The sequence below is a fragment of the Acomys minous genome, assembly GCF_964271855.1.
Source record: "Acomys minous genome assembly, chromosome: 9".
In the NCBI taxonomy this organism is placed as follows: Eukaryota; Metazoa; Chordata; class Mammalia; order Rodentia; family Muridae; genus Acomys; species Acomys minous.
The window spans coordinates 76,359,505-76,387,058 of record NC_140490.1 but is presented as its reverse complement, the minus strand read 5'-3'; the positions used below and the strand labels follow the sequence as shown (position 1 = coordinate 76,387,058).

The following is a 27,554-nucleotide window of genomic DNA, read 5'->3' as shown; positions in this document are numbered from 1 at the left end:
GGCCAGGATGGTGCAACTAAAAGTGCTTCCGCGTGGCGTTTGGAGCCTAATGGCTCTCCGGTTGTTATTTTGTTTAGAATATTCAAACCTGAAGCCCAAATAAATTTCAGCATTCAGGACTCTGTGAGACCCAGCCCTTGGCCCGCCTCAGCTGGCTGGGATCCCGGCTTTCTGTCCCACTGGCGGCAGAAGCCCGGTGCCCTCAACAAATATGGCCGCCGAGCCGACGCCTGGGACTCTCGAGAGCAAATTCAGCCGGCCGGAACCACGTAATGCCGGAGGCGGGACCCAGCAGCGTAGTGCCTCTCAGCAGAGCAAGGTGAGGGCTGGCTGGTGAGCTGTCCCTGAATGCTGCCTCTGGGTGCCCTCGCCATGTGCGCGCGGGGTCTGGCGCTGCTGGTGAGGAGCGGGGGACTGAGGGAGTGAGTGGGGAATAGAGGGAGGTGGAAAGGGAGGGAGGGGCTGGGCCGGCTATCGGGGCAGGAGGGGTCAGTTCTGCGTCTTTCCTACTCTGGCCTCTGAGCACTGGGCCAGCAGGAGCCTGTTTGAACCGGACCTGTTGGGCCAGGCTAGCTGTGCAGCTGGACGTACCGTGATGGCAACCATACCCACCCAGAAGCACCTCACCCTTGGCCCCGTCACTTTGCTATAGTCCAACAGCCAACCTGGCCACCCGGTGTGCTCTTCTGAGTCTCTCTCCCAGCATTTCCCTCAGAATGGGAGCAGGAGGCAAGTTGGGTGTCCCCTTTGTTCTTTTAAAACACGCTCAGTTGACATCACATGCCGAGAGCAGGCAGTCTTTACTCGTTGGCACATGGAAACCCTGTGATGGAATCAGGAGACAACTTAAAAGACTGTATCCGGTGTGGTGGTGCACACCTTTAATTCCAGTATTTGGGAAGCAGAGGCAGGTGGATTTCAGGACAACCAGGGCTATGCAGGGAAACAGTGCCTTAAAAAAAAGAGAAACAAACAAAACTCACCCACTGAAGGAGTAAAAGGAAGTGAGGGACCCGAGTATGGCCAGTTTAGGAGAGACTCTTGTTTGGACAATTTGCGGACTTTTATATGTTAAACAATTGTTTTTACATTTAAGAAGTCAGTTCTTTGAGAATTTCATGTTTTGCGTTTTGTTCGTTTTCACCCTAGCTAGCCTCAGATCTGCCCCCTCTTTCCTGCCCAACACCATCCCCTCCTTCTTGGATGTGTGGTCTTCCACTGGAGAGTGTGTGACACAGTAGAGGCTATACTCTTAGAGAAGACTTGTCTTTCTCTCTCCCAGCAGCTAAAACTTGCCAGTAGTTGGCTGGCTAAGGGAGGGATTCGGGGCCAACCCCTCTTTCCATGATGGGTGTGGGTCTGGCTTGGGCTTGCACACATGTTTTGTGCATGCTGTCACAACCACTGTGAGTTCATATACACAGCTCCCTAGCTGTATCCAGAAGAGTGTAGTCATCCACCACCTCTGGCTCCTCCCCTCTTTCCATAATGATCTTTGAGCCTTCTGAGGGAAACGTGATATTTATATAATCTCTATCCCTTTTAGGACTAAGAGTTATATGCAGCCTTTTATTCTCTGCACTTTGGCCAGTTGTTGGTATTAATTACTGTGTTAATAATCATCTGCTATAAGTAGAAGTTTCTCAGATGAGTTTGAGAGATACATGGATATAATAATGCCAGTTTTATACAGTCAACTTAGCAGCATAAATTACTGCTTTCTTTCTTTTTTTTAATTTGTTTATTTATTATGCATACAGTATTCTGCCTGCATGTACACCTGCAGGCCAGAAGGAAGGCATCAGATCCCGGTATAGATGATTGTGAGCCAACATGTGGTTGCTGGGAATTGAACTCAGGACCTCTGGAAGAGCAGTCAGTGCTCTTAACCACTGAGTCATCTCCCCAGCCCCAGTACTAAGTTTTCTTATAAGTACTATGACCTGCCTAGCATAGGTTCTTAGCCTGTTAGTGATCCAGGTATGGGTTTCATCCTGTGGAGTGGGACTGAAATCCAACCATAAAATGGCTGGTTACTCCCATGACGTTTGTGCTACTGTTGTACTGGTGGGCATGTCTTGCCAGACTAGTCCTAATTGTAAATCCAGGGGCTAATAGCTGGATACTATTGAAGACTACTTTTCTCCTCCGTTAGCCTTGCAGAGCTATGAAAACTAGGCAGCAAGGATGAAGCCTCCAGGTTTGTACCAGCTCTATTTCTCCATGTTCTATGACTCAAACTGTTGGTGTTTTCAGTAATAGGATCTTAACCAAGTTCTGGATGGATTGGCAATGCCCTGTAATGTTTGGGGGTCTATGGAGCCTCACTGGCCAGCAACTCCAAAAGATAACTCATTCCTGACATAAGGATAGTGTGTGTGTGTGTGTGTGTGTGTGTGTGTGTGTGTGTGTGTGTGTAAACTTCAACTTTGTAGGTTTCCATGTGTCTTTTTTGAAAGGTCTTTAAGTGTTATTTTTCCCTTCCCATACTTTCTCCTCTACCTTACATTTCGCTCTCACCCCAGTTCACTCTCCACCCCAGGGGAGCCCTTCCTGTTCCACTTTTCCATTTAACCCTTTCCAGCAGCGTATTTTTCTCTCCTCCCTTAACAGCTCCTCCCCGTAGCCCCTTAGTGATGCTCCAGCTCCTCCCCGTAGCCCCTTAGTGATGCTCCAGCTCCTCCCCGTAGCCCCTTAGTGATGCTCCAGCTCCTCCCCGTAGCCCCTTAGTGATGCTCCAGCTCCTCCCCGTAGCCCCTTAGTGATGCTCCAGCTCCTCCCCGTAGCCCCTTAGTGATGCTCTGATATCGATTTTCAGTTCTTTCTGTATTCTAGACATTAACCCTCTGTCAAGTGTATAGATGGTCTATCTGTGGTCTATCTCTTTATTCAATTAATGCCATCTTTTGCTGTATAGAAACTTTTTAACTTTCATTTATTAATAGTTCTTAATGTCTGTGCTGTAAAGGCCCTGTTCAGAAAGACTTTCCTATGCTAATGAGATCTGTTATGTTCTATATTTTCTTCTCTATCAGAGTTAGGATATCAGATCTTAGCTTGAGGTCCTTGATCCATTTGGATTTGGTTTTATGTGATTTTATGTTTAGAGAGAAGGATCAGGTTTCATTCTTCCACATTAGCTATCCAGTTTGACCAGCACCATGTGTTGAAGATGCTTTGTTTTTTCCAGCTTGTATTGTTGACTTCTTTGTAAACAATCAAGTGGCTTGAAGAGTGAGAGTTCACACATGGGCCCTCGGTTACTTCCCGTTGAGCTGTGAGCTTCTTTTAATGCTACCACTAAGCTGTTGTCATTACTGTAGCCCTGGTACAACCTGAAATCTGAGATTATACCTCCAGCCTTTCTTTTGTTGTTCAGGATTGTTTTTGCTGTCCTGGGTTTTTTGCAGCTCCATATGAAATTTAAGATTTTTTTCTCCCCACAAATTCTGTAAATAATTATTTTGGAAATCCAATGGGGATTTTGTTGAATATAAGTAGTTTGCTTCTGGTAGGATAATAATTTTAATACTATTAATCCTATCAACCCTTTATTGTCTTTCCAACTTCTGGTATCTTCAATATCTTTTTTCAGCATTGAAAAATTTTTTTGTTTATTTAATTAAAACTTTTTTCATACAATATATTTTTATCATTTTCTTTCCCCTCCCTGATACGCCCTCCCTCCCCTCCCACCTAACTTCATGTTCTCTCAAAACAACAAAAACAAAGCACGCAAGGCCATGGAGTGTGTTTTGCATTGGTCAGCTATTCCTGAGCGTAAGGCTTGCCCTGGAGTTTGCATGATATACACAGCATGACTCCAGTGAAGAAAACTGATGTTCCCTCTCCAGCAGAAATGAATGGCAAGTAGCTGCGTGGTAAGAGGTGGAACTGTGTACCCATTTCCCCTTCTTCTGGGATTTTTTTCCTGGCTTGATTTTATGTAGGTCCTGTGCATGCTGTCACAGTCTCTGTAGAGAAAGAGGATTCTCGCAGCCAATCTTCAGGAGTTTGTGGGAGGAGCTCAGTACTTTTCCACAGGCAATGAGTGCTGGTGGAATTGGCCGTGTGAGCCTTGGATCCCTGCCAGGAGTGAGGTCCAGAAGGCAGAGGTTCATGTTCCTTAGGTGAGTCTCAGGGGTAAGTGGCATTGCTGGTTTGAGCCTAATGCCTGTCCTAGAGAGAGGTGGTCCTGTTGTGGGGGTGGGAGTAGTTGGAAGCAAGTCCGGTGTCTGCCTAGAGAAGAAACTAGGCATCTATATCAGAGAGCTGTAGAGCTGGCTGGGCTGGACATAGTTGAGTTAGTAAAGAAAATCTAGGATATCGAGGGAGGGATGGAGGTAAGAGCTTACAGGGCATGGAGGTCAGGGTTTACAGGGGATGGAGGTGAGGGCTTACAGGGGATGGAGGTGAGGGCTTACAGGGGATGGGGTGAGGGCTTACAGAGGATGGAGGTGAGGGCTTACAGAGGATGGAGGTGAGGGCTTACAGGGGATGGAGGTCAGGGCTTACAGGGGATGGAGGTGAGGGCTTACAGAGGATGGAGGTGAGGGCTTACAGGGGATGGAGGTGAGGGCTTACAGGGGATGGAGGTGAGGGCTTACAGGGGATGGAGGTGAGGGCTTACAGAGGATGGAGGTGAGGGCTTACAGGGGATGGAGGTGAGGGCTTACAGGGGATGGAGGTGAGGGCTTACAGGGGATGGAGGTGAGGGCTTACAGGGGATGGAGGTGAGGGCTTACAGGGGATGGAGGTGAGGGCTTACAGGGGATGGAGGTGAGGGCTTACAGGGCATGGAGGTGAGGGCTTACAGGGGATGGAGGTGAGGGCTTACAGGGGGAGTGGATGGGTTAGTAGGAGGAGTTGTTGGCTCCCTACCTGAAAGAAGTACATGGGAAAAGGTGTAGGAAGGCTCGCAGGACACTTGCTCCTTAAGCAAGTAGCAGGAATGTGTGTTGGTGTTCGTCCTTGAATTGTGGGGAGGTTGTAGTGGAGGCGAGATTTGATGTGTGTCTGGAGAAGAGACCAGACATAGCAATAGGGATGGGTGGAGTTGAGTTGGGGGTGGGAAGATTCTAGGCTCCTGGGGGTAAGGATGGATGTTAGCGTTCCCTAATTTAAGGGTGTATTGGTGGTTATTTTAACCCTTTACTCTTGATGTTTGGAACTTTAAATGTTTCAGTAGGTGAATAGTAAGACTAATTATTGATAGAGATACAAAACACATTACCAAACTCCTGCTTTTTTTTTTTTTAATCCTGATATAGGACATGCTGTGGATCCCATAGTCTGAAGAAATGAAAGTCTAAGCAAGTGTCGGAACCCAGCACACTTCAGGAAGAGTTCAGCTGTATAGTTTTATTTGACTGTTAAAGGAAAGAGGCTCTTCCCAAAGCCCATGCCCTGAAGCCCAGGGTCATATTCTCAACCTTCATAGAATCGTTGGTAGATTGGACTTGTTAATCATCCTGACAGTAGCTTTGTATTGCATTTGCTCTGTTTGTTGTCTTCTCTGCAAGGAATAATGCTGCCAGCATGTCTGCACACTCCATGCTTTCTGAAAGGATTTCCATAGCCAAAGAACTGATCAAGAGAGCAGAGTCACTTTCTAGGTCAAGAAAAGGTGGCATAGAAGGGGGTGCAAAGCTGTGTAGCAAGCTGAAGGCAGAACTAAAATTCTTACAGAAAATAGAGGCTGGGAAGGTAGCTATTAAAGAATCCCACTTACAAAGCACGAATCTAACACACTTAAAAGCTATCGTGGAATCGGCAGAGAACCTGGAAGAAGTAGTTAGTGTTCTTCGTGTTTTTGGCTACACAGATACCTTGGGAGAAAAGCAGACTCTTGTGGTGGATGTCGTAGCAAATGGAGGTCACACGTGGGTCAAAGCCATTGGCCGGAAGGCTGAAGCACTACATAACATCTGGCTGGGCAGGGGCCAGTATGGCGACAAAAGTATCATTGAGCAGGCTGAGGACTTCCTCCAGGCCAGTCACCAGCAACCAGTGCAGTATAGCAACCCTCACATTGTATTCGCATTTTACAACAGTGTCTCCAGCCCCATGGCCGAAAAGCTGAAAGATATGGGCATATCTGTAAGAGGAGACATCGTAGCCGTCAACTCTCTGTTAAATCACCCTGAAGAGTTACAGCTGAGCGAGAGTGAGTCAGATGAAGAGGGCCAAGAACTTCTGCAAGTGACAAGAGTAGACCGAGAAAATGTCCTGGCACATGTTGCATTTCCAACAGAGATCAAGGTTGATGTGTGCAAAAGAGTAAATCTGGACATCACTACTTTAATCACATATGTATCTGCCATGAGTTATGGAGGCTGCCACTTTATCTTCAAAGAAAAAGTGCTCACAGAACAAGCAGAGCAAGAGAGGAAAGAGCAGGTTTTACCTCAGCTGGAAGCGTTTATGAAGGACAAGGAGTTGTTTGCCTGTGAATCTGCTGTCAAGGATTTTCAGTCTATTCTAGACACCTTAGGGGGACCAGGAGAGAGAGAGAGGGCCACTATGCTAATTAAACGGATCAGTGTGGTACCAGACCAGCCTTCTGAGCGTGCCTTGAGACTCGTCGCGAGTTCAAAAATTAATAGCCGTTCACTAACAATTTTTGGGACCGGAGATACCCTGAAAGCCATCACAATGACTGCTAATAGTGGTTTTGTCAGAGCTGCCAACAACCAGGGTGTTAAATTCAGCGTGTTCATCCATCAGCCGAGAGCACTCACTGAGAGCAAAGAGGCTTTAGCTGTGCCCTTACCAAAAGACTTCACCAAGGATAGCGCACACTAATGGTGTCCTTTATGTGTTGTCCTCGAAATCCATTATTTATACCAAAGGCTGGCCTTCTGGTTTAAGTTGGGAGAAGAAAAGTTTATAGTAAAAATAATATTTAGAACTCTTACATATTTAAATAGATGGTTTTTGTGTTTTGTCTATTTAAGATCTATAAATTAGAAAAAGCCCAAGAGATAATCTTATCTCTGCATTGTAGCAGGTAAGAACAGAAATACATCTGTATAAGGCTTCTAGCTGTCTCGTGATGCCTTGGTTTGCCTCAGTAGGGTTGCAGCCTCCGCCACGGGTATGCTGTGGAATGTGCCTGCATGATTCTCAAATTCATTAAATAGCTGGAGAAAACTCTGAGGCCTGTTTTCCATTGTATTTATTTGTCAGTTATTACGTCGATTGAAAATGAGAGATAATAGTTATTTCAGATTCTAAAGTCACGGTTTATTATTAGTGAGAAAAAAATCCTAAAAAAATTAAAACTAAAACTAATGCTATTAAAAAAAAAGGTATGGTGGCACACTCCTTTAATCTCAGAACTCCAGGAGTGAGTCCGGAACAGCCAAGGCTACACAGAGAAACCCTGTCTCGAAAAACCAAAAATAAAAATAAACTAAAGCTAAAATTCTTACAGAAAATAGAGAATATTTTTAAATTTTTACTTTTTAAAACAATTTCCTTGTGTCAGACATGGTCTGGTGGGTATGTTTATAGAGTTTATAATTCATATGGAATGAAAGTGAACTTTGACCTCTTGAGTCCTATCTGTTTATTGGTATACCCCTTCTCTTACCTGGGATTACTACTACAGTGAGTTGGAGAGGAAAAGAGCATTTCTTTCTTTCTTTCTTTCTTTCTTTTTTTTTTTTTTTTTGTTATTTGAGACAGAGTTTCTCTGTGTAGCCTTGGCCATCCTGGACTCACTTTGTAGACCAGGCTGGCCTCAAACTCACAGCGATCCACCTGCCTCTGCCTCCCGAGTGCTGGGATTAAAGGCGTGCACCACGACGCCCAGCAGAGAGCGTTTCTTTTTTTTTTTTTCTTTTCTTTTTTTCTTTTTCTTTTCTTTCTTTCTTTCTTTTTTTTTTTTTTTGAGACAAGATTTCTCTGTGTAGCCTTGGCTGTCCTGTACTCACTTTGTAGACTAGGCTGGCCTCTCACTCACAGTGATCCACCTGCCTCTGCCTCCTGAGTGCTGGGATTAAAGGGATGCGCCACCACACCCAGCGAAAAGAGCATTTCTTTGGCAGAAGCTACATATTCGCTTGCTCCTCCTGGCTTGCTCAGCCTCCTTTCTCAGAGAATCCAGGACCACCAGCACAGGGATGGCCCCACTCACAGTGGGCTGGGCCCTCCCCCATGAACCACTAATGAAATGCTCCACAGGCTAGCCTATAGCCCTGTCTTGTGGAGGCATTTTCTCCATTGACGTTCCCTCCTCAGATGGCGTTAGCTTGTGTCAAGTTGGCATAAAACTAGCCAGCACACTAAAAAAGGTGGCCAACAGTCTTCCTAAGCTAAACCTAGAGCATTGGAGGTATAATGTTAATATGGACACGTTGAAAATGTGCTTTTTAAAACTCAGACTTTACTTTCAAGTCCATACAACCCCACACTGCATGTATTTGAATTACTGAAAGGCTATCTTTTTTATTCTGTTACTCTACAGCAAGTGATAACTGCAGTGTGTCCCTCACACAGTGTGAAACTCACGCAGTGTGTCACTCATGGGGCTAGTGCATGATAGCTGCATGCAATGAAAACTAAGTTCTGTGACTAGAGTGTACTCAGTACATTATTCACAGTAAAACAAGTTCACAAAGTGAGAATATATTTCCTAAAAGCAGAGCTTGAGAGTAGCATTGCCTTACTGCTGGCGGCCAGGAAAGAGGGAGTGCTGGGACTCTATTCTGGGTACTGGCAGCCTGTTGGCAGCTCTGTGCCAGCTTTGCTGAATCAGTTTCAAGCAACAACTTTGAGCTGAGGTTTGCTGCTCGGGATCTAGGAACACTGATACGAATACAAAATTAAATGTGGGGTGGCGCTTCTCTGGGAGGGGATCACTAAGCCTAGTCCCCTCAGGAGGGCTATGTGCGCATTAGGTGTCGAGTTTAGTGCAGGGAAGCTATGGTCTAGTTTCAGAAATGAAATTTTCTATTCTGAACAGCTATTTTAAGGCAACGGTTCTCAACCTGTGGGGTGTGACCCCCTTTGGGTCCGGGGATGAACCACCCGTTTACAGGAGTCACCTAAGACCATTGGAAACACAGATATTTACATTGTGATGGATAACAGTAGCGCGATTACACTTATGAAGCATCAATGAAAATAATTTTATGGTTGGGGGTCACCACAGCATGAACTGTATTAAGGGGTTGCAGCATTAGGAAGGTTGAGAATTATTGGCCTAAGGTGTTAATTACTTAGTGCTAGTTAGTACCAAATATGATTGGAATAGGTTGGTCTGAAACAGCAGGAAATTATGAGGAATACTTAGTTTGAGTAGAGGCAAAAGATCAAAACATTAAATGATGCTCAAAATATTATGAGTAAATAGGAAGCGGGTAATTCTTGATCTGAGGTCAGAATTAAAAGGGAACTATGCTTGATTTCAAGGGAGAAACTTTACAAAGTGTGTTAGTGAAAACAAGTGTGACCAAAGAATGTGAATATGAGGGTCTGGCAGAAAACCAGGCTAGAGAAATGGAAGGGTTTTTAAAGGTAGTCAAGATTAGCTCAAGGCTATACCAGATGTCTTTTAAGAAAACAAACAAAACCTGTAATTTGAAGCAATTTTTTTTTTTTTTTTGGTTTTTAGAGACAAGGTCTCTCTGTGTAGCCTTGACTGTCCTGGACTCGCTTTGTAGACCAGGCTGGCCTCGAACTCACAGGAATCCACCTGCCTCTGCCTCCCGAGTGCTGGGATTAAAGGGTGTGTGCCACCACCGCCTGGCGAGGCAATATATTTTAAGGAAGATATGAGAATAAATGTAGCCAGAGCAAGAATGATGGAATATGTACATTCTGTATTTCAAGTGGCACTGGCATAATATTAACACCATTAGGTATTTATCGAGGGTCTGCCATCTGCTGCTAGCCACAGAGGAGGGCTGGAATATAAAAAAGACTTGTTTTCAAGAAAGGAGATTGTTGTTGCTGTTTGCAGGGCAATCAGTTCCTAAGAACTTGGAATCCTTGCCAACTGGAAGGTTAACAGCCACAGCATTCTGAAGAAACTGCTTTCTGAAGGGGCCACATCTGTGTGACCCTGCCAAACACCACTGTCCCCAGGCAGCCAGAGATTAGAGTTTTAACAATAGAATTGATGCAAGAAATCCATGTGGTTCCTTAGTGAGACCCTGGGTCCTGGGACGTAACAAACTGCTCTCTTTGGAACCACTCCCTATACCAAAGGCTTGCTCAAGTTGACTAGATCAATCCACAGGCAAGCGATAATGGAAATTACAGCAATTAAATGCCAGTTAAAAACTGTCAAATCCTGATAGAAGGTAAAGCAAATGTGTAAAACATTGTGAAGGGTGAAGATAAAGCAACAGGACAACCCACAGTTGTACCAGGAGAAGCGAGAGTGTCGAGGGGTCCTTCCGGACTCAGCATTCAGACGCCAGTGAGTGGCAGAGGGAACATCCTGAAAGGCCTCGGTGTGGGATCCTGTTCGTATTCCCATTTTGGACTCTAAAGCAGTGGTCCTCAACCTTTCTAATGCTCGACCCTTTAATACACTTCCTTGTGTTGGGGTGACCCACAGCCATAAACTTAATTTCATTGCTACTTCATAGTTGTAATTTATGTAAATTATGACATTTACCAGTTATAAATTGTAAATATCTGATATGCAGGATATTAGATACACAACTCCTGAGAAAGGATTGCTCGACTTGCAAAGGAGTTGTGACCTACAAGTTGAGAACTGCTGCTGTAAAGCCCCAAGGCAGGGTGGCTAGCTGCAGGTTGTGAAGGGCAGCGACCCGTTGTGTCAGTTTCTCTGGATCATTCTGTCCCAGGTGGCAAGTGAAGTCTTACTTAGCAAATAGGCAGTATTAGCAATGCTTTGGGTAAATCACTAAATAAAATAAGTCAGTATCTAATAAATGGTATTTTCAACCTTATTCTTCAGTAGGCAAAAATAAAAGTATGTTCAAAACACTTTATCTAAAAGGTAGCCTTAGTGAACTAGAAGTGCAATTAGGAGCTTCCAAAATGGTGGGAGGGGAGGATGACAGTTGCTGCCTGAACAGTCACCCAAAACTCATTTCAGCCTTCGGGCCCAATATATCTGACAGACATATTTGTGAGGCAGGAACTATTGAGGACATGCACTCAGGTAATTAAGTTTTATTCCTTCTCAAGTCTCTGATGGAGTTGATGACCAGATAGTTTAGTCTTAGAATTAAGCTTAGTTGTGTAGGGGTGAAGATGTTTTTAGGTCTAGATAGAGGTTTTAAGTTGACAGAAATGAGATATGGATATTGACTCCCATTCACAATTTTAGAATCTCCAAGATAGAAAAGATGTTTTCTTCAGGGTTCCCAAGTACAAACAACCAAAACACCATGAGTGTAACATTCATATAATCCCTGATTGTTTCATGGTTCTTCTTGCTGTAATTTTTATTTATGTGTAATAATATAAACGTATATGCCAAAAAAATAAAATAAAATCTTTAGGAAAAAAAGAAGTAAAAAACAAAAACAAAAACTTTAAAATCTGTATTAGGTAATATAATTTAATATAATTTGTGGCCAGGGAGGGGAGGTGGATCAGCAGGTGAAAGTGCTAGCTATGCATACCTAAAGACCTGAGTTTGATCTAAGAACCTGCGTATGCCAGATGCTGCTGTACACACCTGTAATCCCGCAGAGACAGGAAAACCACACCGGAAGCCCACAGGCTAGCTATCCTGGACTACAGGGCAGTAGCAAAAGCAACAAGAGATGTCCTGACTCAACGAGGTCGGAGGTGATGACTCATTGCTTGAAGTTGCCCTATGACCTCTATATTTGCACAGTGACAGGTTCACACTCACACACGCATGCACACACACACAGTTTTTAAAAAAGATGAATTCATAAGGTAAATCAAGATGAATCCATTTCAAATGAGGTATGAGGAAAGAGAATAATGTCCCAATAGGAAAAGCTAAGTCAGAAGAAGTCCTGAAGATGCCTACAAACCAAAGAGCAGGAAGAAAGCACCGTAATGTGAGAACTTTGGAGGAGATCAATTGTAAGTGAATACGCTATTTTGGTAAGTTTAGAAATGTCACTGTGTAGTACAGGACTATCCTCCAAGGCAAGCCACTCCCAAAGGGTTCTCCTCACAGCTGGACTTGGTGACTGCTGATGTTTTCTCATAGGAAGAAGGAGCGATGTGAGTCATGGGAACCTCACCTGAGCGTGCAGCCACCCCTCCCAACCAGTTCTGTGCAGTTCATTACACCCGAATTGCATCTAGCCTTGGGGTCTTTGGGAGAGACTAAGGGAGGAGACTTTACACAGCCCTGAGGAAGCCTCCATCCTTGCTGGGTGCAGACCTTCCAAGGTGGCTGCTTTAAGGTCATCTACTCCTCACTCACTGCTCTGTAAGTAAGCCTAATGAGCTCATTGTTTTCCCAGGGTGAGCTGTGGTAGAATGTAAGTTAGGTTTGTCATTGGAACCTTGGGGGAGGGGAGGATATTTTTTAAGTCTTCCTCAAGGTGAAAATTCTTAAAACACATTGAAACGTGATTTTCTTAGGAAATATGAATTAGAGTCAAGGAAGAAGTATAAAACCAGAAGAAGCAGTATTTGAAATTATTTTTAAAGTAAGTAAGCAATTTTCTCTAAAACTGTCCTGGTCTAGTTAGCGTCATCAGGTAAGCTTTTAGTTTTAAATATCAAGTGACTCCTGCTTTAGAAGTAATATGGTGCACCAGGTGTGGTGGCACACGCCTGTAATCCCAGCACTCTGGGAGATGAGGCAGGCAGGTCTCTATGAGTTTGAGACCAGCCTGGTCTACAAAGTGAGTCCAGGACAGCCAAGGCTACACAGAGAAATCCTGTCTTGAAAACAAAGAAGCAAAGGTAATATGGTCCACACCTTACATAGGCTGCAATATCTAACATGGGAAGGACAGCATCTTGAGAGGTAACCCTTACCCTCTATGTGTTGGCTGTCTGAGCATCACTGTATTGTGAGTGTTTTCAAATTTATATCCTAGAATAGGAACATAAGTCTGATCCCGAAACCTGGCAACTTAGTATAAAACAAAATGTAACACACTGTCTTTTGGGAATACATATCTCAGATAAAACCAAAGACTTCACCAGTGGGAATCTTGTTCCTAGGAGAAAGAGGGCAGAGTGTCCATCCTTAGCAAGTGGCTAATCTTACCAGTCAGGACTTGGCCTTCACAATGAGATAAGGGAAGGCTTGTTTATGCCTGAGAGCTCATGTACAGAGCAGAGCAAGTTCTGCTCTGTGTATGGAGTCCTGAGGGAATGTCTGTTATTGACACACTTGGCCACATCAGGACCTTGGTTTCTGCTCTCCTTGATCAGGGTTAAGGCTCAGAGAAAGGGCAAAGCCTTCCTCAAGGGCACAATTGTGGATGCTGATAGTGTGGGCAGAAAATGCCCAACATACTCCCCTCCCCCAGTGTTTACAACCTTAAGACTGGACAGAGACTGTTCCCATAGAGATTAGCTAAACCTGCTCCACTTTTCCAGCTGTACACCATGAGCCTTGCCTCCTTGATCTGAGTGTGACAACCCTTCTTACTCAGCTGATGCAGTAATTCTGCCTGCCTCTTCAGCTCTGTGTAATAAACACACTGAGCTTCTGAGCTGTGGCTTTACAATCTCAGAGCTCAGTGTGTGTGTGTGTGTGTGTGTGTGTGTGTGTGTGTGTGTGTGTGTGTGTGTGTATTTTCTTCATTCCCTCAACACCCAAGTCAGGTCCCAGTCCCCAAGGCTCTGCAAAAATGTGATGCTAGTTCTTGAAACCAGAACCACAGGAAGCCTGTAGCCTCTGAAAGAGGCTGTTGTAGACTTCGTCCCGTGGCACAGCATGGACATTTGGCCATAGTAGTTTTCAGTGGTAGAAAAAGAAACCTGAGAGAACCCCAAGTTTCATCTGTGTTAAAAACAGAGTTCTAGTCTCAATAACATTATGGGTAAATAAAACTTGCATAAAAATTGGACTCAGGCAACAGTTACATGACACAGACATGAATAGCCTGAGGACACTTGTTTCCAAAACCTCACAGATTCTGATACAATGTTTTGGTTGGATGAATTTACAGTGAGAAATTGTAGAAGCATATGGAAGGAAACGTGCCACCACATACGTAGCATACGTAGTGTGTATGTGTGCATGTGTGTGGGAGATGGCAGAAGACTAGGCACATATGCATAGAATTTATAAATATGTCTATACATAAAATATATAATAATAAAATATAAGATGGATTTGGAGTGTTCAAACACTCTTTACAGTGTTTCCCCATCCAGAATTTGAAAAAAACAAAACAAAACAAAACAAACCCCAGAAATATTCAATGTGGCTAGCATACTACTTACAACCAAACATGGCACGTATCAAGTAGGAACCTGTGGTTATATCTGCAGCTAATGTTTCCTGATTCTGAACTCCAGAATGCGGCAGACATGCAGGGGTTGAGTTGGGGCATGAGATGGAAAGAGCCTTTCTTAAGGAGATGTAGAGAGAATGGTGGAAAAAACACAGGGATGAGCAAAGCAAGATCCACGTTCCTCTCAAATTTTCAGTCCAACCATTTTCTCTGATGTGTGAGAATGGGAGAAGGGCTGGTAATATGCTGCTTTGTTGGCTCTTGCCCTTAACAATTAGGTTTTATTATGCATTTATTAATCAAAGGTATCTTCCTTACAACCCGACTACTTTAAGCAAGAGGGAAGGGAGGTTAAAGAGAACAAGAATAAAGCGTCCAGGATGGCTCCTCTCAGTTCATCACAATGTCCACCTCAGTGGGGTATCTGCGGTGTTTTGAAGGGGCAAAGCCCACCAAGACTGTCTTCACCCGAGGCAAAACCCGCCACCCTGCTACAAATGAAAACCGTGTCCCTTCCTTTTGTGGAAGTCATTGTACGAAAAGCACTTCCTTGTGTTAGGATTCTGCTTCAGTTAGCCTACCTATGATGTCATTGCTTACCTGCCACAGGGGCGTGGCCCTGCGCAGGGCCATATAAAAGGACAAACCATACACATGGCCCCCTCTCTATTTCCTCTCTACTCTCACTCTCTCTCACTACACCCCTCTACTCTACTCCATCTCTCTCTACTCTGTATCTTCTTCTTCCTCTTCCTGTCTCTGTCTCTGTCTGGGTACCACTCCCCCTTTCCTTCTCCCCCTGTAAGACCTGGAGGCTAGGTCCTATTTCCCGGAGCCCAATGAGACACGAGAGTCCAGTCAGATGCAAACAGCAAGGGATGCTTTATTGATCTATTGTGATGGGGTCTACCAAGCTCTATTGAACTGGAGACCCTGAATAAGCAAAGTGTGGGTCTTTTGTGCCCTTACAGAAGCAGAATTGGCAGTTAAGCAGAGTTGTGCCCTTACAGAAGCACTTAACTTAATTGGCAGTTAAGTAGAGTTGCTGGACCATGATTGGTTCTTAAGAATGCCCTTTAAACTGATTGGTTACTAGTGATTTTATCCCTGAGGGGGCAAGAGCTCAGCTTGGGACATCATGTGCTGTCAGGAGCTCGGGACAGGTATGAGGGTGTGGTTTTTCTCAGAAAGTATAGAACAGCCCTGAGGCCATCTCGGAAGGTACCAGGTGGCCAGGGTTGAAAAACAACTTTCCTATCTTTTCACCGCTATGCTCATTTAATAAACTCTGTATAACATAATATCTGGCATCTGATACCTTATTAGTACCTTATACCTTATCTTACCTTATAGCTAACTATTAATCATAACATTGGTGCCATTCTTTAAAACCCGAGAGGAGCCTTCCTGACTGGCTCAGTTATAGTAAACTATACTCCAGGTCTTAGCCACTACCTTTGAGGAAAAAATAGAGGTCTGCAATAACCCTTCCGGCCAGGATCCAGCCTGAGCCAGCTCTGCCAGGGACCTGTTTCAGATGCAGCCAATAGGAGACATCGGTCTCACAGCTGCTACAGCCAAAATGGGACACTGGTCCCACAGCCTAGCCTGTTGGCAAATTTGGCCTATGGATGTCTCTGCTCAAACACAGGCTTGTTCTCTGTGCCAAGCCACTGGAGGATCAAGCAGCACAAGAGTTTTAGACATTTCCAGCCTTGAAGCTCCTTGACCTGGTGGAGTACAGATGGCTCTTAGATTCAGCAGCCTCGCCAAACAGCATAATGCTACAGGTCGGTTTTAAACTCATACTCAGGCTAAGTAGTCACATGGCCACCTTCTATCATGGAGACTTCAGGTACCTTCCCAGCCCTCTTCATATGTAGGAGACTAAATTTTAACTGTCAGGTCTAGATACAGTCCACCTTGTTACCATTCTTTTAGCTAAAGGACAGTGACTCCTTACAGCAATCTCCCCTATGTTTCAAAGCTTCCAGAAAGACATTTTATGAATGTCAGAAGGTCTACGGATGTGTTTTAAGTTGGTAAATGTGCATTATAGAGGTCAACATGTCTAAAAGAATGCTTTATTTCTCCCTGTTGCTATGCTATTGTTGTATTAACTGTTCAGAGGGTTGACACTGATCAATGGAACTCTAATTTATTAATCTAATTATGGAAAAACATTCCACTATATGATCCTATCATAGTTCCAAGCCCAAGATTTTAAATTTCCTTTGGTTTGTCTTTTTCTTAAAATGTCTCTCATTGTACTATTCATGCTTTAACACAAAGCTCTTTTCCCAAGTCTCTGCTGTGCTACACTGTGTACATGTCTAACAATGTGCATTTCACTGCAGATTACAGTGATGATGCTAACATGTCTGAAATTTATCTCCCTTTATGAACTTAAGAGGATTTTTGTAAGCTACAGGAAACCCGTCTCTCAGGTCAAAGGGAATCCAGATAAGTACTGTCAATCCAAAGCCTAAGTTTCTCACCTATCACCTATCTCTGAGGGTGGGATTTCTCCCCCTTTTCACTGGTTTTGGGAGTCCCTTCTCCCTAACTACCCAATTGCCACCTTTCTGTACCCAACACCAGCTGATGACCCTGGTCCACATGACTAGCTGTTTCTTCTCTCTAAACTCCAACTAGGACTTTTTTCACTGGGTGAAACCACTGATTCCATTACCTCTGCTGCTTCTGCTTCCGCTTCCGCTTCTGTGTCTGAGGCCACCGCCACGTGTTGGCTCAGTTTATTAACAATTAAACTTTATTATACAACCCAACTAGCATATACAAGAAGGAAAAAAAGTTAAAGGGACAGAAGATTAAAACCTCTTGGAATCCGTTCGGCAGGACGGGTCCTTAGGTGTCTCAGTCCCACGAGCTGGTCCGGTCCTTTCCTCCCTCTCCGCGCCTTCTCCTTCTCTCCTTCTACCTCTTGTTTTTCTCTCCCCCACCTTCCCAGTCATATGCAAAGGGCGGTCCCTTCTCCCTTCGAGGGTCAATTAGGAAAACAATAGCCACGGTGGAGTTCCTAGGTAGGCTTCCTGAATTCCAAGCCCAGGAAGGCTCCAAACAGTCTCTCACAAGGTATTCATGGTGTGCCCCAAGGGTAAAGCCCGCCAAGACTGCTTCCACCTGAGACAAAGCTTAATCTTTCCTACACCTCACCCTTCTCTCTAAAAAATTAAGAACTATATACACATATATACATATATACATACTCATCAGGAATTAAGAACATAACAAAGTCCTTTTATACTTGTTAACCTAAGGGAAAGTATACCACTACCCTACCAAAGAGAGTCCTTTTCTTTCATGAGAAATTGTAATTATTAATCTACTAAAGCTTCTAGTAACACTGTGGCTATCTAGTCTTCAATCCCATCAGAGACCCAAGAAGGAAAATCTATCTAATAAAGGAAGTGCTGGCAGGCAACTTCCAAGTTGCAGAGTACAGAGAGAGCAGACTGCCTGGATAGTCACCGAATTTTCTCCTTCATTGGGGCAATCAGTCTTCAGCCTTTTGGCCCAAAACATCCAACGAACTGCTTTTTGAAGCAGGAAATCCGATGGTCTGGTCCATCTATTCTCTTTAAAGCTGGACAGTCATCTTTCCAGCATCATTGTTGATCGTTGCAGACAGTCAGCCTGTCATCAGCCGTAGAGATAAGAGCAGTAGCAGAGCAGTTTTTCCGTCTAGTGACCATTCTGTCACCAGTGTCTCTTGAAGCCCCCATCTTCAATGATGCAAATGGAGAGGCGGCCAGGAGCGGATGTCTCTCTCTGTCAGGAAAGCCCTCATCATTAAATGCCATATTCTGTGGATCTCTGAAGAGTTTGAAGAGCAAATCTATCTATTCTTACAGTTATCAATCTATTCCTTTGAAGACATAGACAAGCTATTAAACAAACCTGCTCTATAACAAAGTGAGTATCTAATAGGATTTCTACGTAACTAAATACCAACTTTTATCCCCGATGATTCCAAACAGTTTTTTATAAGACATTAGTGGTACAAATAATACATCAAATAAACATTGAACAAAAAGAACGTAAATTTCTGACATACAATATACAATATTTTGTCAACATATAACATACAATACATAAGGCAAAAATGAATGGAATATACAATTTAAGTTCATATCAATGTGAAGCAAAAGTTGAAGTCTTAAATTCCCATCAATCAAAAGTCTTAAATTTCCATCAATCTACAATACCAATGTAGAATTTTTTAAGTTAGTAGATTCAATAATCTACCTTTTATTCTACAATCCTGTATCCTCCCTTCCTTCCCCCCTTTTTCTTAATATTAAAAGGGATAGAAAGTAAGAGAGAAAGAAAGATAGAAGAAAGAAATCCCCAAATGAACTTTTATTAATTGTAAATAACCCCGTTAGGCAAAGATGAGCATTGGTAACCCACCAAAAACACACATCCCACCTACTGGGAATGGGGGCGTCGTGTTCTCAAAATTACTTGATGCTGTTTAAGAGAAAAATATTTTTCGGGTACCCAAGAAAAATAATATATTGGCCAAGCGCTGGAAAAGCTAGCTGTTTTTTGTCCAGTCCTTTTGGGATCGATCCTTTCGGCTAGCCGATTTATTGTTAATATGTATTAATTTTTGGAAGAAGTAGTAGTGCCAGAGGCAGAAGTTTGATCTTCATAATTGTCCTGTTTTTTGCTCTGAAAGTAAGCAGACTTTATAAATCATTAGTACAGGTATGTTAGTACATATATAATTTTCAAGGGAACATCATTTGAGGCATCTTGTTCGAGGTGCCAGAGGCATGTTTTTGGGGTTAAATCACCCATGCTGTCTGTTGTCTTTAGCATTGTTTTGTTTTTTGTAAATACAGGGCTCTACCTGCATATACACCAATAGGACAGAAGAGGGCATTAGTTCTCCAAGCTGTAAGGAACAATGTCAAGCTGTTAAGAACCAGGTAGCTCTTAAGATTTACTTGTTATATGGTCAGATCTAATCTTTATATGTTTAGTTGGTAGCCATATATTTTCACTCCCTGTGGAAACATACGCATACCCACGACCCCATCTTAAAACTACTGTAGGTTTCTATTTCATACTTTTCAAGTCCTTGAAGAATATTGGTTGTCCCAATTTTTCAGTTTTTTTTTATTATCCAATGTCTCTCCGCAGCTGATGTCCCTTCATTATTCACATTAAGAAAATTTAGAGTCAACAAAGCATTATTTAATCGATCCCTGGGTGTCTTCACCCTTCCCTTTTGTTTAATAAGCATTTTTTTAAAGGTACGATTAGCTCTTTTTACAACTGTTTGTCCTGTGGGATTGTGAGGTATACCAGTAACATGTTTTATATTATAATACATAAAGAAGTTTTTCATCTTAAGGGACACATATGCAGGAGCATTGTCAGTCTTAATTCGTGTAGGTATTCCCATAAATGCCATTATTTCTAGTAAATGAGTAATCACACAGTCAGCCCTTTTAGAACTTAAGGCAGTTGCCCATTGAAAACCTGAATAGGTATCAATGGTATGATGCACATATCTCATTTTTTCAAATTTTGTAAAATGAAACACATCTATCTGCCAAATTTTATTTTTTTTGTTACCTTTAGGGTTAATTTTAGCAGGTAATGGTAGTTGACTATATAAGGAACATGTAGGACATTTATTAATTATTTTTGTAGTTTGTTGTCAAGTGATAGAAAATCTTTTTTTCAACCCCTTACCATTGACATGATGTTTTTTGTGAAATTTGGAGGTTTCGAATACATTACCTATCAATAATTTGTCGATCTCTTTATTTCCTTGTGCCAATGGACCTGGTAAACCTGTATGGGATCGAATATGAGTAATATACAAGGGATAATTTTTGTTTTTGATGACCTGTTGTAGCTCTATAAATAAAGTAGTCAATTTTGTGTTATCAGGAGTAAATTCAGTAGTTTTTATATGCAAAACAACCTTTTTAGCATATTGAGAGTCAGTAATTATATTAAGAGGTTCAGGAAAATCTAACAAAACCATAAGGATAGCATATAATTTTGATTTTTGAACTGATGTAAATGGGCTTTTAATCACCTTGGTCATTTTCTCAGACTTATAACCAGCCATACCTGATTTATTTGTATCAGTGAAAAAGGTGGGTGCCCCTGAGATTGGTGACCTCTTTACAATACTTGGAAGGATCCAATTAGTTCTTTTTATAAACTGTATACGTTTGCTTTTTGGGTATCTATTGTTAATGTCTCCCAAATAATTACTACAAGCTTTTTGTCAATCTTTATTAATTACCCATAGTGACATAATCTCAGAATCAGTAAGAGGCACTACAATTTTTGCCGGGTCCATCCCTGACAGTTGACGCAACCTTATTTTTCCCTTTGTAATCAATTTAGAAATTTTTTCTATATATGTTTTCAATTTTTTGTTTTGTTTATTTGGCAGGAATATCCATTCTATAATCCGGTCTTCCCTTTGCATGAGAAGCCCAGTAGGAGAATGTTTTGAAGGCAAAATAACCAAAATGTAACCAAGTTCAGGATCAATTTTATCCACATATGCCTTTTGAAGTTTTTGTTCCACCAGAATTAACTCCTTTTTTGTTTTAGCAGTTAAACACCTAGGACCGTTTAAATCCGAATCCCCTTGTAAAATCTGAAACAAGTTACTTAACTCATAGGTAGCTAACCTGATTGTAGGCCTTAACCAGGTAATATCGCCCAATAATCTCTGAAAGTCATTAAAAGTTTGTAATTGATCTCTACGGATCTGTACCTTTTGTGGTCGAATTTTTTGTTCAGTTATTTTATAGCCTAAATAGGTAATTGAATCTCCTCTTTGTATTTTTTTCACCGCAATCTGTAATCCCCAGCATGGCAGAATTCTTTGTGCTTCCTGAAACATTTTTTCTACAATACTAGGATCAGAATCAGCTAGCAGAATATCATCCATGTAATGGTATATGATAGATTGAGGAAACAGCTTACGAAGTATTTTTAAAGGTTGTTGTACAAAATACTGGCATAAAGTTGGGCTATTTAACATTCCCTGTGGAAGTACCTTCCAATGATATCTCTTCATTGGAGAATTACTGTTCAGGGTAGGTACTGAGAAAGCAAACCTTTCCCTGTCCTTCTCGTGTAGAGGTATGGTAAAAAAAACAATCTTTTAAATCAATTGTAATTATATGCCAAGACCGAGGTAATAAGGAAGGCAAAGGAATTCCAGGTTGAAGCGAACCCATGGGTTGAATCACCTTGTTTATGGCCCTTAAATCTGTTATCATTTTTCAACCACCTGATTTTTTTCTTACCACAAACACAGGGGAATTCCAGGGGCTGGAAGATTCTTTGATGTGTTGAGCCTCCAGCTGCTCTTGTACTAAACCGTGAAGCGCCTGTAACTTTTTTTTTGTTAAGGGCCACTGCTCCTGCCATACAGGTCTGTTTGAAATCCATTTTAGGGGCAAGGCGGTTGGTATCTCAGCAGTGGCCCCTCTTATAAATTTTGACACTCTAAATCTGAAGAATTCTGAGGTTGGACAATGGGCATAGCTGGTGGTCGCCTCTGATCACTTACATTAATCTCTTCCCTAGAAGCGCATACCAATTCACCCATTGTTTCAACCTTCTTTATCTCAGTATTTGTAGGAATAGTAATCTGAGTACCCCATTGTTGTAAAAGGTCTCTTCCCCATAGATTTATAGGAATGTCAGCCACATAGGGTTTCAGCCTCCCTATCTGCCCATTTGGTCCCACACACTCAAGTCACTGTACACTTTGTTTTATTTGAGATAACTTGTCAATTCCTACAATTTTTGTATAAACCTTCTTAAGTGGCCAAGTTTGGTTCCAAGACTTTTGGCAAATGATGGAGACATCAGCTCCACTGTCTACCAAGCCTTCTATTTTAATACCATTCAATTGTATAATTAACTTAGGTCTCTGATCATTAATTACTGTTTGTCAGAACACACGGGTCCCTGTGCTCCCGAACACACCAGTCCTTTTTACTGGAGCGGCTTTGCCCTTAATGTAAGGAAACAGTAGGAGTTGAGCAATCTTATCCCCGGCATCAATTTTTATCTCTTTTTTCACACATACCAAGATTTTTATTTCCCCTTTAGAATCTCCATCTATAATACCAGGATGCACAATAAAACCTTGAGAAGTCAGCCCGCTTCTTCCCAGAACCAATCCTACTGTGCCTGAAGGCAAAGGTCCAAAAACACCAGTATTTAATTTGTAACATTTAACTTGAGGAGTTAGGGTAAGAGACATATTTGAAGCCAGATCCAAGGCTGCACTGCCTTTAGTAGCATGTATTAGATCGCTAACACTTAGTTTCCGTTTTTCTGTGGGTTTGTCACTTTCTGACTGGCCAAAGGAATTTGGCTGGCATTGTTTACGGGGGCCCGAGCCGATGGCCCCCTCCTGTCGTTTTTCGTTGGCAAGATATTGTCTTGTACATCTCGTTTAGATTGACAATTTTGAGTCCAGTGTTTCCCTTTTTCACAGCGACTACAGTACCCTGGGAGTCTTGGTACCTCATTACCATCATAACCAGAACCCCCCTGTTTTTTTTTATGAGTTACGTTTTTTTCTGGGTTAGTGTGTCTTTTATTTTTATAGTTTTTTTGCACATGACCGATTTGACCGCAATTAAAGCACCGAGTATTATGATATCTGGGCTTTCTGACTAAAGCTTGTCCCACAATATTATTTTGATATTCCTGAGAGTTGATATTAACTGTCTCCTTTACCCAGTCATCTAATGGAGCGCCTCTTTCCTTTAACGGTCTAAGCACCTTCTTACATTCAGCATTTGTATTTTCATAAGCCATGATAAGTTTTAATGCCTTTTTGTTATCAGAATCTGGCATTGCCTTATCCATAGCAGATCCTAATCTCTGTAAAAATTCTGTAAAGGGCTCCAGAGGTCCTTGGAACACCTTAGTAAAAGAAATAGTTGTTTTCCCAGGTTCTTCTACCAGCTCCCAAGCTCTCAAGGCTGCCTTACGACATTGTTCAATCACTCTATCGTCAGCTTGAATTTGTTCTCTCATGTTAGTATATGGTCCATCACCAAGTAACTGATCTCTATTAATATTTATTCCCTGTGCGATATTTTCTTGTTCTATTTTTATAGCCTCTGTTCGCCACCATGATAACCACTGTAACTGTTGTGCTGCTTCCAATACCGCTGAAACTAAATTTTTTCAATCTTGGGGAACAAGTCTATTCTGATAGGCCCAGCTGTTTAACATTTGTTTAACGAAGTTAGAATGCATACCATATCTGATGACGGATTCCTTAAAATGTTTTAAATCCATCATGTCTACAGGACACCAGGCTATTTCGTCATGACCCTCAGCACCATTTGGCTCGATTACATGTCTTACAGTGACTGGAAAAGCTGAAGGTGCCTGGGTGACTGTGGAAGTATCTTCCACTGGTACATTTACTTCCAAAGACCTTTTGGTCGGTCTGGCTTCCTTTGCCTCTGGTTTCTGACCTTCTCCACCCTTTTTAACCAAAGGTGCCTTCTGCTTTTCCAGCCCTTCCACTTTTCTCTGTATTTTGCCTATTTGTTCAGTCAAGTCAGTAATTCTTTCCAAAAGGATAGAGCTTATTGACTCTTTCTGATTTTTCTGGCTTTCCGGTCTCTCTATTTTCTGTCCTTTATCACTACCAAATGCCAAAAATTCTATCCGTTTTCCCATCCCTTCATTTTTATACCTCAGCTTTTCTATCTGTCCAGTCAAATCTGCAATCTTTTCCAAAAGGATAGAACTTACTGACCCTTCCGGCTTTTCTATACCATTAGCCTGTCTTCTAATCCTTCTAAGCATGAAATATTGTAATAAAAGGACAATGAGAAAACAAAGAATTCCCTCTAAGTATAATGCAGGAAAGAGTTTTGCAACAGCAGTTGCAATTTTGCCAATACCCTGAAACAACATTTTTATCCCGTGGAATACTGAATCTTCCCTCATATCATTAGGGATTGTGGAACCCATCGGGCCCCACGTTGGGCGCCAGATGTTGGCTCAGTTTATTAACAATTAAACTTTATTATACAACCCAACTAGCATATACAAGAAGGAAAAAAAAGTTAAAGGGACAGAAGATTAAAACCTCTTGGAATCCGTTCGGCAGGACGGGTCCTTAGGTGTCTCAGTCCCACGAGCTGGTCCGGTCCTTTCCTCCCTCTCCGCGCCTTCTCCTTCTCTCCTTCTACCTCTTGTTTTTCTCTCCCCCACCTTCCCAGTCATATGCAAAGGGCGGTCCCTTCTCCCTTCGAGGGTCAATTAGGAAAACAATAGCCACGGTGGAGTTCCTAGGTAGGCTTCCTAAATTCCAAGCCCAGGAAGGCTCCAAACAGTCTCTCACAAGGTATTCATGGTGTGCCCCAAGGGTAAAGCCCGCCAAGACTGCTTCCACCTGAGACAAAGCTTAATCTTTCCTACAGCCACGCTGCTGCCGCCTCTGCTGCCCATGAAAAAACAGTCCGTTCACTGTTTCTCCAGGCTCCGCGGGGATGCCTTCTGAGAATTTCAAGTCCCTACACCCACATTAAGGACTTCTAAGCTTACCACACCCCTGTAACCAAACTTGGACAGATCCTAAACTAAACAGTTTTAGTTATTACCAGCAATCGGATAAAATGGAAGTTCCCCATATCCAGACCTTTTCCTTGCTCTCCCAAAATGTTCACGCATTGTCAACATTATCTCAAGCCTTTTCTCTTTGCTCTCCCAAGAGTTTCAAATGTACTAAAGGGAATTTTCCCCCTAACCTACTAACTTTGTCTTCTGCACACATATATGGTCCAGTACCCTGCCAGACATCCTACATCATCAAAGCAGCTACCCACAAGTGTTCCTGTCCAACCTCAGAAATCATGCCAACTGGACCTGCATTGTTCCTCCTAGCTGGGCCTGCATTGCCCTTCTCAGCTGCAGATGTTCTCAGACCCTGGACAGCAAATCAACAGCCTGTTCTTCTGGAACCTGGCCAACATTTCAGCCTTTTAAACCCCCCATCATTACCCTGCTGACAGCAGGAAGTAGTTAAGATGATTACTTCGCCCCTTATCCACTTGCAAAAGGCTGAAATGGTGTGCTCCAAGCCCGAGACAAACAGCTCCAGGTTGCCCCAGCACTCCTCTGTAGAAATTTTCCTTCCCCTTCACTATATAATCTGAAAAATTTGTTACTATTGCTCCAGGTTCCCACAGCGTTCCTCGGTCTCTATCTGCTGCAGGACTCAGCTGACATAGCCTGCCCTCCACCTTAAACTTTCAGGGTGGAACTTTTCCTTTCTCTTCACCATATAATTTGGACATTTGTTGCTATTGCTTTTTTTCTATCTCTTTTCTCCCTTACCTACATGTGTATACTTTAACTTACCTTATATAAAAAACAATCCAATGTTCCTCATCTTTTAATTATAGGAAAAAGTAGGAATGTTAGGATTCTGTTTCAGTCTGCCTACCTATGATGTCATTGCTTACCTGCCGTGGGGGTGTGACCCTGCCCAGGGCCATATAAAAGGACAAATCATCCATGTGGCCCTCTTTCCCTCTTCCTACCCCCTCTCTACACCCTCTCTCTCTACTTTCTCTTCTTACTTTTATTCTCTGTCTCTCTCTCTTTCTGGGGTACCCTCCCCCTTTCCTTCTCTCGCCATGCTCATTTAATAAACTCCTCTACAACATAATATCTGGCATCTGGTACCTTATTATTACCTTATATCTTATCTTACCTTATATCTAATTATTAATCATAACACCTTGTGCATACAAACAAGAACTATTATAAGAGAGAAGACTTAGAAACAGTGATGGGGAATACCATCTGTTAGGATCTCTGGAAATATAATAGTCCTCCCTAAATGGAAGGCACTGAAATAAACCTTTAAGAAGTAGGGTACTAGCTTCTTGTCACTGTGACAAAATGCCTGAAAAAATTGTAGAGGACTTGTTTTCACTCTTTGTTTCCCAAGCTTTAGTGTATGACTGCTGTAACTTCATTGCTTAGGTCATGTGATAGGGCTAGAACATGTGGTAGGGTAGAACATGAAGGCTGCAGGCATGCACGGCATCGCAGCTGGGTAAGACTTGTTTACCACCTTATGAAACTTCCATAGCACCTTCTGGTACCATGGGCGCTAATCCTCAGGGAGTCAGTTCTACTCAGGGGCCTCTGGGTCCTGTGTCTGAAGTGCATGGTGTCTTCAGCGATAGGGACTTGACTTTTTCCAGGAGGCAACCAAAGGCAATGGCAGTAATCTGTCAGGCCTTGGAAGTTTCTCAGGCAACCATGACCAACAAATAAAAAACAGGCTTCTCATGCCTGGAATTGGGGTTTTGGTCAGGTGGTCTTGGGCTCTTGGAGGGAGCATTGTCAGCCTAGATGAGAAAATTTCATTTAAATTATATGTACATTTATACATGTATATGTACACAAATCACAGGATTTATTTCTAGGTAGATAGTTAACAGTATGGTTCCTTATGGCCTTTTCAGACATCCTTACTGTTATTTTACACTCCTCTCTCCTGTACTTACCTCCCTCTGCCTAGTTAGACCTCCATTTTCCCATTTCCTTATTAGATCAGTTTATACCCTGTCATTATCATCTCTGTGCTCCCTCACCCGCTACCCAGGCAATGGTCCCATTTTACTTTCCTGGATTCTGTGGTTACTGTAGGATAGGCACTCACATCTGAAGATTTGGAGCTAGGAGCCTCTGATGAGAAGGACCAGGTGATGTTTGTCTTACTGGGTCTGGGTTTACTGCATTCAATCGTAATGTTCAGTTCTGTCCATTTACCAGCAAAGTTCATGATTTATTTTTTTTCTTACAGCTGACTAGTATTATATAGTGTATATTTACCCATTTTTTATCAGTTGAAGGGCATTTACGTTGTTTCCGTTTCTGAGCTATTGTGAACAGGGCAGAAAGGAACATGGCTGAGCAAATGTCTGTGGAGCAGAATGTCCAGGGTTTTGGGGTGCACGCCATGGAGTGGCATACCTGGATCTTATGGCTCGTTTTTAGCTTTTTGAGAATTCTCTACTCCGATTTCCATAATGGCTGTACCAGTTTGGCATCTGACCAAAGTGAAGGAGTGTTCTCTTTTTCTCTACACCT

At 42.6% G+C, this 27,554-nt stretch overlaps 1 protein-coding gene across 3 annotated transcripts; it reads left to right on the top strand.

Annotated features, from left to right (window-relative positions):
- Positions 1-200: 200 nt before the first annotated feature.
- LOC311604596 (UPF0415 protein C7orf25 homolog) lies at positions 201-7,158 on the top strand. Of its 3 annotated transcripts, XM_084794622.1 has the most exons (4): positions 283-399; positions 2,156-2,200; positions 3,951-4,130; positions 5,271-7,158. In XM_084794622.1, the coding sequence occupies exon 4, from the start codon at positions 5,539-5,541 to the stop codon at positions 6,802-6,804; it is 1,266 nt and encodes a 421-aa protein (XP_084650748.1). In that variant the 5' UTR covers positions 283-399; positions 2,156-2,200; positions 3,951-4,130; positions 5,271-5,538; the 3' UTR covers positions 6,805-7,158. The 3 variants fall into 3 exon arrangements, with proteins under 3 accessions (XP_084650749.1, XP_084650747.1, XP_084650748.1); XM_084794623.1 differs by lacking the exon at positions 2,156-2,200 and having other exon boundaries at positions 201-319; XM_084794621.1 differs by lacking the exon at positions 2,156-2,200 and having other exon boundaries at positions 263-399.
- Positions 7,159-27,554: the final 20,396 nt, after the last annotated feature.